The sequence below is a fragment of the Pristiophorus japonicus genome, chromosome 4 (genome assembly GCF_044704955.1).
Source record: "Pristiophorus japonicus isolate sPriJap1 chromosome 4, sPriJap1.hap1, whole genome shotgun sequence".
Lineage (NCBI taxonomy): Eukaryota > Metazoa > Chordata > Chondrichthyes > Pristiophoridae > Pristiophorus > Pristiophorus japonicus.
The window spans coordinates 153429125-153442632 of NC_091980.1; the positions used below are offsets into that span (position 1 = coordinate 153429125).

General features: G+C 58.5%; 1 protein-coding gene across 1 annotated transcript in view; it reads right to left on the reverse strand.

Annotated features, from left to right (window-relative positions):
- Window positions 1-13508, reverse strand: part of sptbn5 (spectrin, beta, non-erythrocytic 5) — a 635480-nt gene that overhangs the window by 396305 nt on the left and 225667 nt on the right. The window contains exons 31-33 of the mRNA XM_070878655.1: window positions 5480-5625; window positions 3197-3311; window positions 2695-2805 (exon numbers count right to left, since the gene is read on the reverse strand). Coding sequence (XP_070734756.1) covers window positions 2695-2805; window positions 3197-3311; window positions 5480-5625 — 372 coding nt within the window. The remainder of the gene's footprint in view (window positions 1-2694; window positions 2806-3196; window positions 3312-5479; window positions 5626-13508) is intronic.

A 13508-nucleotide genomic window follows, 5' to 3' on the forward strand; every position in this document is an offset into this window, starting at 1 on the left:
TCACGTGCGATGCGTCATCCTATGGGGTCGGGTGTGTGTTGCAGCATGTCAATGCCAAGGGTCAGTTACAGCCGGTAGCTTATGCCTCCAGGAGTCTGTCCCAGGCAGAAAGGGGCTACGGGATGGTAGAAAAGGAGGCGCTCGCATGTGTATATGCGGTAAAGAAAATGCACCAGTACCTGTTTGGCAGGAAATTTGAGCTGGAGACAGATCACAAACCCCTGACGTCCCTTTTGGCCGACAACAAGGCCATAAATGCAAACGCATCGGCCCGCATACAGAGGTGGGCACTCACGTTAGCTGCCTATGACTACACAATTTGGCACAAACCGGGCTCCGAAAACTGCGCCGATGCACTCAGCAGGCTCCCACTAGCCACCACTGAGGGGGCTACCGAGCATGGTGCTGAGATGGTCATGGCTGTTGAAGCTTTTGGAAGCGAAGGCTCACCCGTGACAGCCCATCAGCTTAAAGTCGGGACAACTAGAGACCCGCTATTGTCTCTAGTCAAGAAATGTGTCCTGAATGGGGACTGGGCAGCCACGTACAGGGCATGCCCTGAGAAATTTAAACCATTTCACAGGCGCAAGGATGAACTCTTGATTCAGGCCGATTGCCTACTGTGGGGAAACGGCGTAGTCATGCCCCAGATGGGCAGAGAGGTGTTCATCAGAGAACTCCACAATGAGCACCCGGGCATTGTCACGATGAAGGCAATTGCCAGGTCACACGTTTGGTGGCCAGGGATAGACGCAGATCTGGAACTTTGTGTTCGCAGGTGCAACACGTGTGCCCAGCTGGGCCATGCACCCAGGGAAGCCCCCCTTAGCCCCTGGCCCGCCAAGCCTTGGTCACGCATCCATGTGGACTATGCAGGTCCTTTCATGGGGAAAATGTTTTTGGTTGTAGTAGACGCCTACTCCAAATGGATCGAGTGTGACATTTTAAATTCAAGCACATCCTCTGCCACGATAGAAAGTCTACGGGCAATGTTCGCCGCCCACGGTCTACTGGACGTCTTGGTCAGCGACAATGGCCCGTGCTTCACAAGCACTGAATTCCAGGACTTCATGGCAGGCAATGGAATTAACCATGTCAGAACGGCACCGTTCAAGCCAGCCTCAAACGGCCAGGCAGAACGAGCAGTGCAGATAATCAAACAGGGGATGCTCAGATTCCAAGGGGGTTCCCTACAAACCCGCTTATCACGCCTCCTGTTGGCCTGTAGATCCCGACCACACTCGCTCACAGGGGTTCCACCCGCAGAGCTACTAATGAAAAGGACGCTCAAAACCCGGTTATCCCTTATACACCCCACCATGAAAGAAATTGTCGAGAGCAGGCGCCAGTCACAATATCACTACCATGACAGGAATGCGAGGGCGCGATGTATTGATGTAAATTACCCTGTTTTTGTCCTCAACTACGCTGCAGGGCCCAAATGGTTCGCAGGCACTGTGGTTGCCAAAGAGGGAAATAGGATTCTGGTAGTTAAACTTACCAATAGACAAATCTGCCGCAAACATGTGGATCAAACAAAAAGGAGGTTCAGCAACCCCATAGAAGAAGCAGAGGAAGAACACGATATAGAGTTCACTCCACCACAGGTGACCGAACACAGGAACCAAAGGGAGGAGAGCCCAGTCACTGTGGACAGTCCGGACAGGCCTGAGGCACTGCAAACAGCAGACACTCAGGCCAGCACCCAACAACCGGAGCCCCAACTCAGGCGCGCGACAAGGGAGCGTAAACCACCAGAGAGACTCAACCTGTGATCCCAATAAGACGTTAGGGGGGGAGGTGATATCATGTATTCAACCAGCATTGTAACCCATGTATAAACTGACCTAAGTTGTACACTGTGAGAACACCGACCACTAGGTGGGAGACACTCCTAACCTGGACCTTCAGGTATACAAGAGGAAGCTCCACCCACCTTCATCACTTGAGTGCTAAGGAATAAAGGACAGGTCACAGACTGACCTTCTCTCAAGCATGGGCCTCGTGTGCATTTATACTGTGTCGTAATGATGTATCAGACACAGTATATTATACAGGAGCATTACTGGAGAGAGCGGACACAGTATATTATACAGGAACATTACTGGAGAGAGAGGACACAGTGTATTATACAGGAACATTACTGGAGAGAGAGGACACAGTATATTATACAGGAGCATTACTGGAGAGAGAGGACACAGTATATTATACAGGAACATTACTGGAGAGAGAGGACACAGTATATTATACAGGAGCATTACTGGAGAGAGGACACAGTATATTATACAGGAACATTACTGGAGAGAGAGGACACAGTATATTATACAGGAGCATTACTGGAGAGAGAGAGGACACAGTATATTATACAGGGGCATTACTGGAGAGAGAGAGAGGACACAGTATATTATACAGGGGCATTACTGGAGAGAGAGAGAGGACACAGTATATTATACAGGGGCATTACTGGAGAGAGGGGACACAGTATATTATACAGGAGCATTACTGGAGAGAGAGGACACAGTATATTATACAGGTGCATTACTGGAGAGAGAGGACACAGTGTATTATTCAGAGACACCACTGGAGTCACGGGACACAGTATATTATACCGAGCCATCACCTGTAAATTCAGCTCTGGCCACTCCCTATTGATGGTTGATGTCGTTACATGCAATCATAAAACTGCGACCTTACCCGCTGCTCGGCCCCGGACAATTCATGTTCCAGTGCTTCATGAGTACGCAGTTGTGCTTGGACACCCCGCAGATCCCTTGCAATTTCATCAGGAATGCTTTTACGTTTTTCCTGGACAGACAGAAACAAAAGGCAAATGAAAAGAGGCCGTGTCCATTCAGTACTAAACCCTTCACCATTAAACTATCCCCTGAAACACTCCAAGGGCAGGTACAGCACGGGTTAGATACAGAGTAACGCTCCCTCTACATTGTCCCATCAAACACTTCCAGGGCGGTACAGTTGCATTTTGGGAGCACACACCCATTAAAAAGCTGGTTACACCTGCCACAGCCAAGTGAGACTATTCTAGCAGAGAGTGCAACTCTGAGCTCAGTCACTGTGACTGCGATACACCATTTGCTTCACATTGAAAGGCAGGTTTTTCAAACCCCTGGAGCAGCCACGTTTGCAAATTTCCCAAGGTATTATTGCAGCAGACAGCAATGCTGAGAGCACCTACCTCGATGTGCGTCAGAGCGTCGGCCAGGTCTCGGCTGCACTTGTGAATTTCTTCCGCATCGCTGAGCTTCTGTCCACGGCCCCGAGCCCGCTCCTGTAAACTGTTCCATTGCTCCCTGTAAACATGGGAATCATTACTGAAGGTTCTGGCCAAAGCGCCATTATTACATCAACAACTCCTGGCAACGCAACAAGGGGGATCTGACCATTTACCACTCAGTCGTAGAACGCTCTGCGCTCCCCTCACTCTCAGATACAGCATGCTGCGATACCCTCAATCTCAGATACAGCACCCTGTGACACCCTCACTCTCAGATACAGCACCCTGTGACACCCTCACTCTCAGATACAGCACCCTGTGACACCCTCACTCTCAGATGCAGCACCCTGTGACACCCTCACTCTCAGATACAGCACTCTGCGATATCCTCACTCTCAGATACAGCACCCTGTGACACCCTCACTCTCAGATACAGCACTTTGTGACACCCTCTCTCAGATACAGCACCCTGTGACACCCTCACTCTCAGATACAGCACTTTGTGACACCCTCTCTCAGATACAGCACCCTGTGACACCCTCACTCTCAGATGCAGCACCCACCCCTCCCTCACTCTAAGATACAGCACCCTGTGGCACCCTCTCTCAGATACAGCACCCTGTGACACCCTTACTCTCAGATACAGCACCCTGTGACACCCTCACTCTCAGATGCAGCACCCACCCCTCCCTCACTCTCAGATACAGTACCCTGTGACACCCTCTCTCAGATACTGCGCCCTGTGACACCCTCTCTCAGATACAGCACCCTGTGACACCCTCATTCTCAGATACAGCACCCTGTGACACCCTCACTCTCAGATACAGCACCCTGTGACACCCTCACTCTCAGATACAGCACCCTGTGACACCCTCTCTCAGATACAGCACCCTGTGACACCCTCACTCTCAGATGCAGCACCCACCCCTCCCTCACTCTAAGATACAGCACCCTGTGGCACCCTCTCTCAGATACAGCACCCTGTGACACCCTCACTCTCAGATATAGCACCCTGTGACACCCTCACTCTCAGATGCAGCACCCACCCCTCCCTCACTCTCAGATACAGTACCCTGTGACACCCTCACTCAGATACAGCACCCTGTGACACCCTCATTCTCAGATACAGCACCCTGTGACACCCTCACTCTCAGATACAGCACCCTGTGACACCCTCACTCTCAGATACAGCACCCTGTGACACCCTCTCTCAGATACAGCACCCTGTGACACCCTCACTCTCAGATACAGCACCCTGTGACACCTTCACTCTCAGATACAGCACCCTGTGACACCCTCACTCTCAGATACAGCACCCACCCCTCCCTCGCTCTCAGATACAGCACCCTGCACTACCCTCACTCTCAGATACAGCACCCTGTGACACCCTCATTCTCAGATGCAGCACCGTGTGATCCCTTGGGACCGAAATTGCCCTCCGCCCGAAACGGGGCGCACCTATCTATTTTTTAGTGCTCCGTTCGCCCCAATGCATGGGGGGGGAGAATCCGGGGAAATTCAGCTCTGTGTTATTTTTTTAGAGCGGAGTGGATGTGGGGTGGTCAGCAGGGCGGAAGTGTGGGCGGGTCGGAACGGCCGTCGTTCCAAGTAATCAGCGCCGCGCTGCCGTATCACAACGGTCCCTCCCCTCCAGTTAAAGGGGAGGGCCACTGCGAGCTTTAGTGGCAAACACTGGGCCACCAAGGAAGGTTTCGGTCGGGCCAGCGGCCCGGGACCCAAGAGGGGGTGTCAGGCTGTCTGTTGGCGGCCCGACCAAACCTGTGGCCGCCATTGTCGGGTTGGCCTGGCAGTCAACCGACAATTAAAATAAAATGGCGGCCGCAGCAGTGCGCCCTCCTCTTTAAGGGCAGGTGGATCGCACACAGTCACAAGAAGCTTCCCACTGGGGAGAGCCTGTCGGGAGCATCGAGCAGCGTCCGATGTGCTCTCGCAGGGCAATTTCTCATGCAGGGTGGAAAGGGGTCGCCGCCAGGCGGTAAGGGGTCGACGGCACGGCAATACGGGCGGGCGGAGCCGTTCTCCGCTGGGAACATCCACAAGGAAAATTTGTAAAATGGCGACTCCTCCATGCTGACCGAGTGGTGGGCGATTACCGACCTTCTTTGAGGTGGTCACGGCTCTTATAGAAAGGGGCAATTTCGGCCCTGCCCACCGTCAGATACATCGGCAGAAAGTTCGACAATAAAACAGTTCTCCGACTTTAACATAACGTCGCTACTCTACCTCAGCGCATCCTGCCTCTGCAGGATGTCCTGGGACTGGGGGTGGCATTTGCCGACTAGCTTGTTCACCAGGGCTTGGCAACCATGGATCCTCTCTTCACCCGCCTCCACTTGGTGCTGGAAGGCTTCGTACAATGCCCGCAGGTGCTAATAAGACAAGAACACAGAGACACTTCAATCGCGCACTCACACTCCCTAATCCGTACTTCGTGTTAACTGCATCGCAGAGGAAAGGAGGTGATATGAATGGACCCAGGGGTCCCTCGGGCTGTATTGTCCCTTTCCCTGGGAGATTGAGCAGTGAGGATTCTCCCAGCCAATCACTACCCAGACATGCACCGTGTGGGTGGTGAGAGGACCAGGCTCAGCGACTGCTCACGTGTGAAGAATGACCATTTTATTCAGGTACCCAAGGACCATGAACCTGTAACACCTTCTAAATGGAAATGGATTGCAGGGGTAATGCAGGTAACCCTGGTCACACAGCTCCACCTGTACAGCAGCATTGAGACCCAGTGCTGGGGAGTTGCCTCTACCAGAGACCATTGGCAAGGACAAAATGAATTCTCACTTGGAAAAGCGTGGGTTAATAAGGGACAGCCAGCACGGATTTGTTAAAGGCAAATCGTGTCTGACTAACATGATTCTTTGATGAAGTAACATGATGAAAGATAGTGCAGTACATTTCAAAAGGCATTTGATAAAGTACCACATAACAGACTTATTTGGAAAATAGAACCACATGGTATTAAGAGGACATTGGTAACTTGGGTACAAAATTGGCTAAGGGATAGGAGGCAGAGAGTAGTGGTGAACAGATGTTTTTCTGACTGGAGGGAAGTGGGGTCCCCCAGGGGTCAATATTAGGACCATTGCTTGTCTTGTTATATATAAATAACTTGGACTTCAGTATAGGGAGAGCAATTTTGAAGTTTGTGGATGATACAAAACTTGGCACCATAGTAAATAGTGAGCAGGATAGCAGCAGACTTCAGGAGGATGTCGACAGACTGGTGAAATGTGCAGACGCATGGGAGATGCAATAATAAATGTAAAGTAATGTACTTTGGGAGAAACAACATGGCAGTGTAATCGAAATGGTACTATTTGAGCGGGGTGCAGAAACAGAGGGACCTGGGAGGTGCATATTCATAAATCAGGTGGCAGGACAGGTTGATAATGCAGTTAAGAAAGCACAAGGGATACTTAGCTTTGGAAGTAGGAGCACTGAATACAAAAGCTAGAAAGCTAAACCTTTACAAACCTCTGGTTGGGCCTCAGCTGCAGTACTGTGTATAATTCTGGACACCACACTTTAGGAAGGATGTCAAGGCCTGGAGAGGGTACAGAGGAGGTATACCAGGATGATACCAGGGATGAGGGACTTCAGTTATGTAGAGAGACTGGAGAAGCTGGGATTGTTTTCCTCAGAGCAGAGAAGGTTAAGGGGAGAAGTAATAGAGGTGTTCAAAATGATGAGGAGTTTTGATCGAACAAGTATGGAGAGACTATTTCCACTGGCAAGTGGGTCAGTAACCAGAGGTCATAGATTTAAAATAATTGGCCACAGAACTAGAGGGGAAATTAAGAGATATGGAACGCACTACCTGAAAGGTGGTGGAATCAAATTCCAGAGGAGCTTTTAAAGGCATCTGGACATGTACTTGAAGAGGACTCATTTGCAGGCAAATGGGAAAAAGCTGGGGTGCTAGACTAAATTGCACAGCTCTTTCAAAGAGCCGGCATAGGCATGACGGACAGAATGGCCTCCTTCTGTGCTGTAATGATTCTGTGATTATATCTGCTCAACTCACAGTGCGTCACATCACTGAGGAATGTATCCTGAACCCAGAGATCACAAATAGGGTGTGAGGAGAGGAAGAGAGGGTGTGAGCGGGGGGAGAGGGTGTGAGCTGGGGAGAGAGTGTGTGAGCGCGGGGAGAGAGGATGAAGAGGGTGGAGGGAGAGTGTGAAGGGGGACAGAGGGTGTGAGCGGGGGGGGGGTGGGCTGTGAGCGGGGGGAGAGAGGATGTGAACGGGAAGAGAGAGGGTGTGAACGGGAAGAGAGAGGGTGTGATGGGGGGAGAGGGTGGGAGCTGGAGAGAGAGTGTGTGAGCGCGGGGAGAGAGGATGAAGAGGGTGGAGGGAGAGTGTGAAGGGGGATAGTGGGTGTGAGCAGGGTGGGATAGAGGGTGTGAGCAGGGTGGGATAGAGGGTGTGAGCAGGGTGGGATAGAGGGTGTGAGCGGGGGGAGAGAGGGTGTGACCAGGGTGGGGGAGAGGGTGTGAGCGGGGCGGGAGAGGGTGTGAGCGGGGGGAGAGAGGGTGTGAGCGAGGAGGAGAGGGTGTGAGCGGGGGACAGAGGGTGTGAGCGGGGGACAGAGGGTGTGAGCGGGGGACAGAGGGTGTGAGCGGGAAGAGAGAGGGTGTGAGCGGGGGGAGAGAGGGTGTGAGCGAGGAGGAGAGGGTGTGAGCGGTGGGGGGGGTGAGAGTGGGGGGAGAGAGGGTGTGAGCAGAGTGAGAGAGGGTGTGAGCGGGGGACAGAGGGCGTGAGCGGGGGGGAGAGGGTGTGAGCGGGGGGGAAGAGGGCGTGAGCGGGGGGGAGAGGGTGTGAGCGGGGGGGAGAGGGTGTGAGCGGGGGGGAGAGGGTGTGAGCGGGGGGGAGAGGGTGTGAGCGGGGGGGAGAGGGTGTGAGCGGGGGGGAGAGGGTGTGAGCGGGGGGGAGAGGGTGTGAGCGGGGGGGAGAGGGTGTGAGCGGGGGACAGAGGGTGTGAGCGGGGGGGGAGAGGGTGTGAGCGGGGGACAGAGGGTGTGAGCGGGGGACAGAGGGTGTGAGCGGGGGGGAGAGGGTGTGAGCGGGGGGGAGAGGGTGTGAGCGGGGGGGAGAGGGTGTGAGCGGGGGACAGAGGGTGTGAGCGGGGGACAGAGGGTGTGAGCGGGGGGGAGAGGGTGTGAGCGGGGGGAGAGAGGGTGTGAGCGGGGGAAGAGAGGGTGTGAACGGGAAGAGAGAGGGCGTGAGCGGGGGGAGAGGGTGTGAGCGGGGGGGAGAGGGTGTGAGCGGGGGACAGAGGGTGTGAGCGGGGGACAGAGGGTGTGAGCGGGGGACAGAGGGTGTGAGCGGGGGACAGAGGGTGTGAGCGGGGGGGAGAGGGTGTGAGCGGGGGGGAGAGGGTGTGAGCGGGGGGGAGAGGGTGTGAGCGGGGGACAGAGGGTGTGAGCGGGGGGGAGAGGGTGTGAGCGGGGGAGAGAGGGTGTGAGCGGGGGAAGAGGGCGTGAGCGGGGGGGAGAGGGTGTGAGCGGGGACAGAGGGTGTGAGCGGGGGGGAGAGGGTGTGAGCGGGGGGGAGAGGGTGTGAGCGGGGGGAGAGGGTGTGAGCGGGGGGGAGAGGGTGTGAGCGGGGGAAGAGAGGGTGTGAACGGGAAGAGAGAGGGCGTGAGCGGGGGGGAGAGGGTGTGAGCGGGGGGGAGAGGGTGTGAGCGGGGGGGAGAGGGTGTGAGCGGGGGGAGAGGGTGTGAGCGGGGGACAGAGGGCGTGAGCGGGGGGGAGAGGGTGTGAGCGGGGGGAGAGGGTGTGAGCGGGGGGGGAGAGGGTGTGAGCGGGGGGAGAGGGTGTGAGCGGGGGGAGAGGGTGTGAGCGGGGGGGAGAGGGTGTGAGCGGGGGACAGAGGGCGTGAGCGGGGGGAGAGGGTGTGAGCGGGGGACAGAGGGTGTGAGCGGGGGGGGAGAGGGTGTGAGCGGGGGACAGAGGGTGTGAGCGGGGGAGAGAGGGTGTGAGCGGGAAGGGAGAGGGTGTGAGCGGGGGACAGAGGGTGTGAGCGGGAAGAGAGAGGGTGTGAGCGGGGGACAGAGGGTGTGAGCGGGAAGAGAGAGGGTGTGAGCGAGGAGTAGAGGGTGTGAGCGGTGGGGGGGGGGTGAGAGTGGGGGGAGAGAGGGTGTGAGCAGAGTGAGAGAGGGTGTGATCAGGGTGAGAGAGGGTGTGAGCGGGGGGAGAGGGTGTGAGCGGGGGAGAGAGGTTGTGAGGAGGGTGAGAGAGGGTGTGAGCGGGGGAGAGAGGTTGTGAGGAGGGTGAGAGAGGGTGTGAGGGGGGAGAGAGGGTGTGAGCGGGGGAGAGAGCGTGTGAGCAGGGGAGAGAGGGTGTGAGCGGGGGAGTGAGTGTGTGAGGGTGGGGGAGAGAGGGTGTGAGGAGGGGAGAGAGGGTGTGAGGGAGGGAGAGAGGGTGTGAGCAGGGGGAGAGAGTGTGAGAAGGGGGAGAGAGGGTGTGAGCTGGGGAGAGAGTGTGTGAGCTGGGGAGAGAGAGGGTGTGAGCTGGGGAGAGAGAGGGTGTGAGGGGGAGAGAGGGTGTGAGCGGGGGAGAGAGCGTGTGAGCAGGGGAGAGAGGGTGTGAGCGGGGGGAGTGAGTGTGTGAGGGTGGGGGAGAGAGGGTGTGAGGAGGGGAGAGAGGGTGTGAGGGAGGGAGAGAGGGTGTGAGGGGGGAGAGAGGATGTGAGGGGGGAGAGAGGGTGTGAGGGGGGGGAGAGAGGGTGTGAGGGGGGGAGAGAGGGTGTGAGGGGGGGGAGAGAGGGTGTGAGCGGGGTGGAGAGAGGGTGTGAGCGGGGGGGGAGTGTGTGAGTGGGGAGAGAGAGGGTGTGAGCAGGGGGAGAGAGATTGTGAGCAGGGGAGAGAGGGTGTGAGGGGGAGAGAGGGTGTGAGCGGGGCGAGAGAGTGTGTGAGTGGGGGAGAGAGGGTGTGAGCGGGAAGAGAGAGGGTGTGAGGGGGAGAGAGAGGGTGTGAGCAGAGGGAGAGAGGGTGTGAGCGGAGGGAGAGAGGGTGTGAGGGGGAGAGAGGGTGTGAGCGGGAAGAGAGAGGGTCTGAGCAGGAAGAGAGAGGGTGTGAGCAGAGGGAGAGAGGGTGTGAGCGGGGGAGAGAGGGTGTGAGCGGGGGAGAGAGGGTGTGAGCGGGAGGAGAGAGGGTGTGAGGGGGGAGAGAGAGTGTGAGCGGGGGGAGAGAGAGGGTGTGGGGGGGGAGAGAGAGTGGGTGTGGGGGGGAGAGAGAGGGTGTGAGCGGGGGGAGAGAAGATGTGAGCCGGGGGAGAGAGGGTGTGAGCGGGGGAGAGAGGGTGTGAGCGGGGGGGAGAGAGGGTGTGAGCAGGGGGAGAGAGGATGTGAAGGGGGGGAGAGAGAGGGTGAGCAGGGGGAGAGAGAGGGTGAGCAGGGGGAGAGAGAGGGTGTGGGGGTGGGGAGAGGGTGTGAGAGGAGGGGAGAGAGGGTGTGAGGGGAGGAGAGAGGGTGTGAGCGGGGGGGTAAGAGGGTGTGAGTGGGGGGTAAGAGGGTGTGAGCTGGGGGGAGAGGGTGTGAGAGGGGTTGAGAAGGTATGAGGGGGGGTAGAGAGGGTGTGAGCCGGGGGGAGAGAGGGTGAGCAGGGGGAGAGAGAGGGTGTGGGGGTGGGGAGAGGGTGTGAGAGGAGGGGAGAGAGGGTGTGAGGGGAGGAGAGAGGGTGTGAGCGGGGGGGTAAGAGGGTGTGAGTGGGGGGTAAGAGGGTGTGAGCTGGGGGGAGAGGGGTTGAGAAGGTATGAGGGGGGGTAGAGAGGGTGTGAGCCGGGGGGGAGAGAGGGTGTGAGGGGGGAAGAGATGGTGTGGGGGGGGGAGAGGGTGTGAGGGAGGGGGTGAGGGTGAGCTGGGGGAGCGAGGGTGTGAGCAGGGGGAGAGAGGGTGTGAAGGGGGGGAGAGAGAGTGTGAGCAGGGGGAGAGAGAGGGTGAGCATGGGGAGAGAGAGGGTGAGCAGGGGGAGAGAGAGGGTGTGAGAGGGTGTGAGAGAAGGGGAGAGAGGGTTTTAAGGGGGGGGAGAGAGGGTGTGGGGGGGGGGAGAGAGGGTGTGGGGGGGAAAGAGAGGGTGTGAGCGGGGGGAGAGAAGGTGTGAGCGGGGGGAGAGAAGGTGTGTGCGGGGGGAGAGAGGGTGTGAGCTGGGGAGAGAGGGTGTGAGCTGGGGAGAGAGAGGGTGTGAGGGGGGAGAGAGAGTGTGAGCGGGGGGAGAGAGCATGTGAGCAGGGGAGAGAGGGTGTGAGCGGGGGGAGTGAGAGGGTGACGGGGGGAGAGAGAGGGTGTGGGGGGGAGAGAGTGTGGGGGGGGAGAGAGGGTGTGAGCGGGGGGAGAGAGGGTGTGAGCGGGGGCAGAGAGAGGGCGTGAGCGGGGGAAGTGAGTGTGTGAGGGTGGGGGAGAGAGGGTGTGAGGAGCGGAGAGAGGGTGTGAGGGAGGGAGAGAGGTTGTGAGGGGGGGAGAGAGGGTGTGAGGGGGGGAGAGAGGGTGTTAGCGGGGGAGAGAGGGTGTGAGCGGGGGGGAGAGAAGGTGTGAGGGGGGAGAGAGGGTGTGAGCGGGAAGAGAGTGTGTGAGGGGGGAGAGAGGGTGTGAGCGGGGAGAGAGGGTGGGAGCTGGGGAGAGTGTGTGTGAGCGGGGGGAGAGAGGGTGTGAGCAGGGTGAGAGAGGGTGTGAGCGGGGGGGAGAGGGTGTGAGTGGGGAGAGAGAGGGTGTGAGCAGGGAGAGAGAGGGTGTGAGCAGGGGGAGAGAGGGTGTGAGCAGGGGGAGAGAGAGTGTGAGCAGGGGGAGAGAGAGTGTGAGCAGGGGGAGAGAGGGTGTGAGGGGGGAGAGAGGGTGTGAGCGGGGGGAGAGGGTGTGAGCGGGGGGTGAGAGGGCGTGAGCGGGTGGGAGAGAGTGTGTGAGGGTGGGGGAGAGAGGGTGTGAGGAGGGGAGAGAGAGTGTGAGCGGGGGGAGAGAGAGGGTGTGGGGGGGAGAGAGTGTGGGGGGGGAGAGAGAGGGTGTGAGCGGGGGGAGAGAAGATGTGAGCGGGGGGAGAGAGGGTGTGAGCGGGGGAGAGAGGGTGTGAGCGGGGGGAGAGAGGGTGTGAGCGGGGGAGAGAGGGTGTGAGCGGGGGGAGAGAGGGTGTGAGCGGGGGGAGAGAGGGTGTGAGCGGGGGAGAGAGGGTGTGAGCGGGGGGAGAGAGGGTGTGAGCGGGGGGAGAGAAGATGTGAGCGGGGGGAGAGAAGATGTGAGCGGGGGAGAGAGGGTGTGAGCGGGGGGAGAGAGGGTGTGAGCGGTGGGAGAGAGGGTGTGGGGGAGGGGTAAGAGGGTGTGAGCGGGGTGTAAGAGGGTGTGAGCTGGAGGGGAGAGGGTGTGAGAGGGGTTGAGAAGGTATGAGGGGGGGGAGAGAGGGTGTGAGCCGGGGGGAGAGAGGGTTTGAGGGAGAAAGAGATGGTGTGGGGGGGAGAGAGGGTGTGAGGGAGGGGGTGAGGGTGAGCTGGGGGAGAGAGGGTGTGAGCAGGGGGAGAGAGGGTGTGAAGGGGGGGAGAGAGAGGGTGAGCAGGGGGAGAGAGAGGGTGAGCAGGGGGAGAGAGAGGGTGAGCAGGGGGAGAGAGAGGTGTGAGCGGGGGGAGAGAAGATGTGAGCGGGGGGAGAGAGGGGTGTGAGCGGGGGAGAGAGGGTGTGAGCGGGGGGAGAGAAGATGTGAGCGGGGGGAGAGAGGGTGTGAACGGGGGAGAGAGGGTGTGAAGGGGGGGAGAGAGAGGGTGAGCAGGGGGAGAGAGAGGGTGAGCAGGGGGAGAGAGAGGGTGAGCAGGGGGAGAGAGAGGGTGTGAGCGGGGGGAGAGAAGATGTGAGCGGGGGGAGAGAGGGTGTGAGCGGGGGAGAGAGGGTGTGAGCGGGGGGAGAGAAGATGTGAGCGGGGGGAGAGAGGGTGTGAACGGGGGAGAGAGGGTGTGAAGGGGGGCAGAGAGAGAGGGTGAGCAGGGGGAGAGAGAGGGTGAGCAGGGGGAGAGAGAGGGTGAGCAGGGGGAGAGAGAGGGTGAGCAGGGGGAGAGAGGGTGTGAGCGGTGGGAGAGAGGGTGTGGGGGAGGGGTAAGAGGGTGCGAGGGGGGGGAAGAGAGGCTGTGAGGGGGGGGAGAGAGGCTGTGAGAGGGGGAGAGAGGGTGTGAGGTGGAGAGAGAGGGGGAGAGAGAGGGTGTCAGAGGGGGGAAGAGGGTGTGAGAGGGGGGGAGTGTGTGACTGGAGGGGAGAGAGGGTGTGAG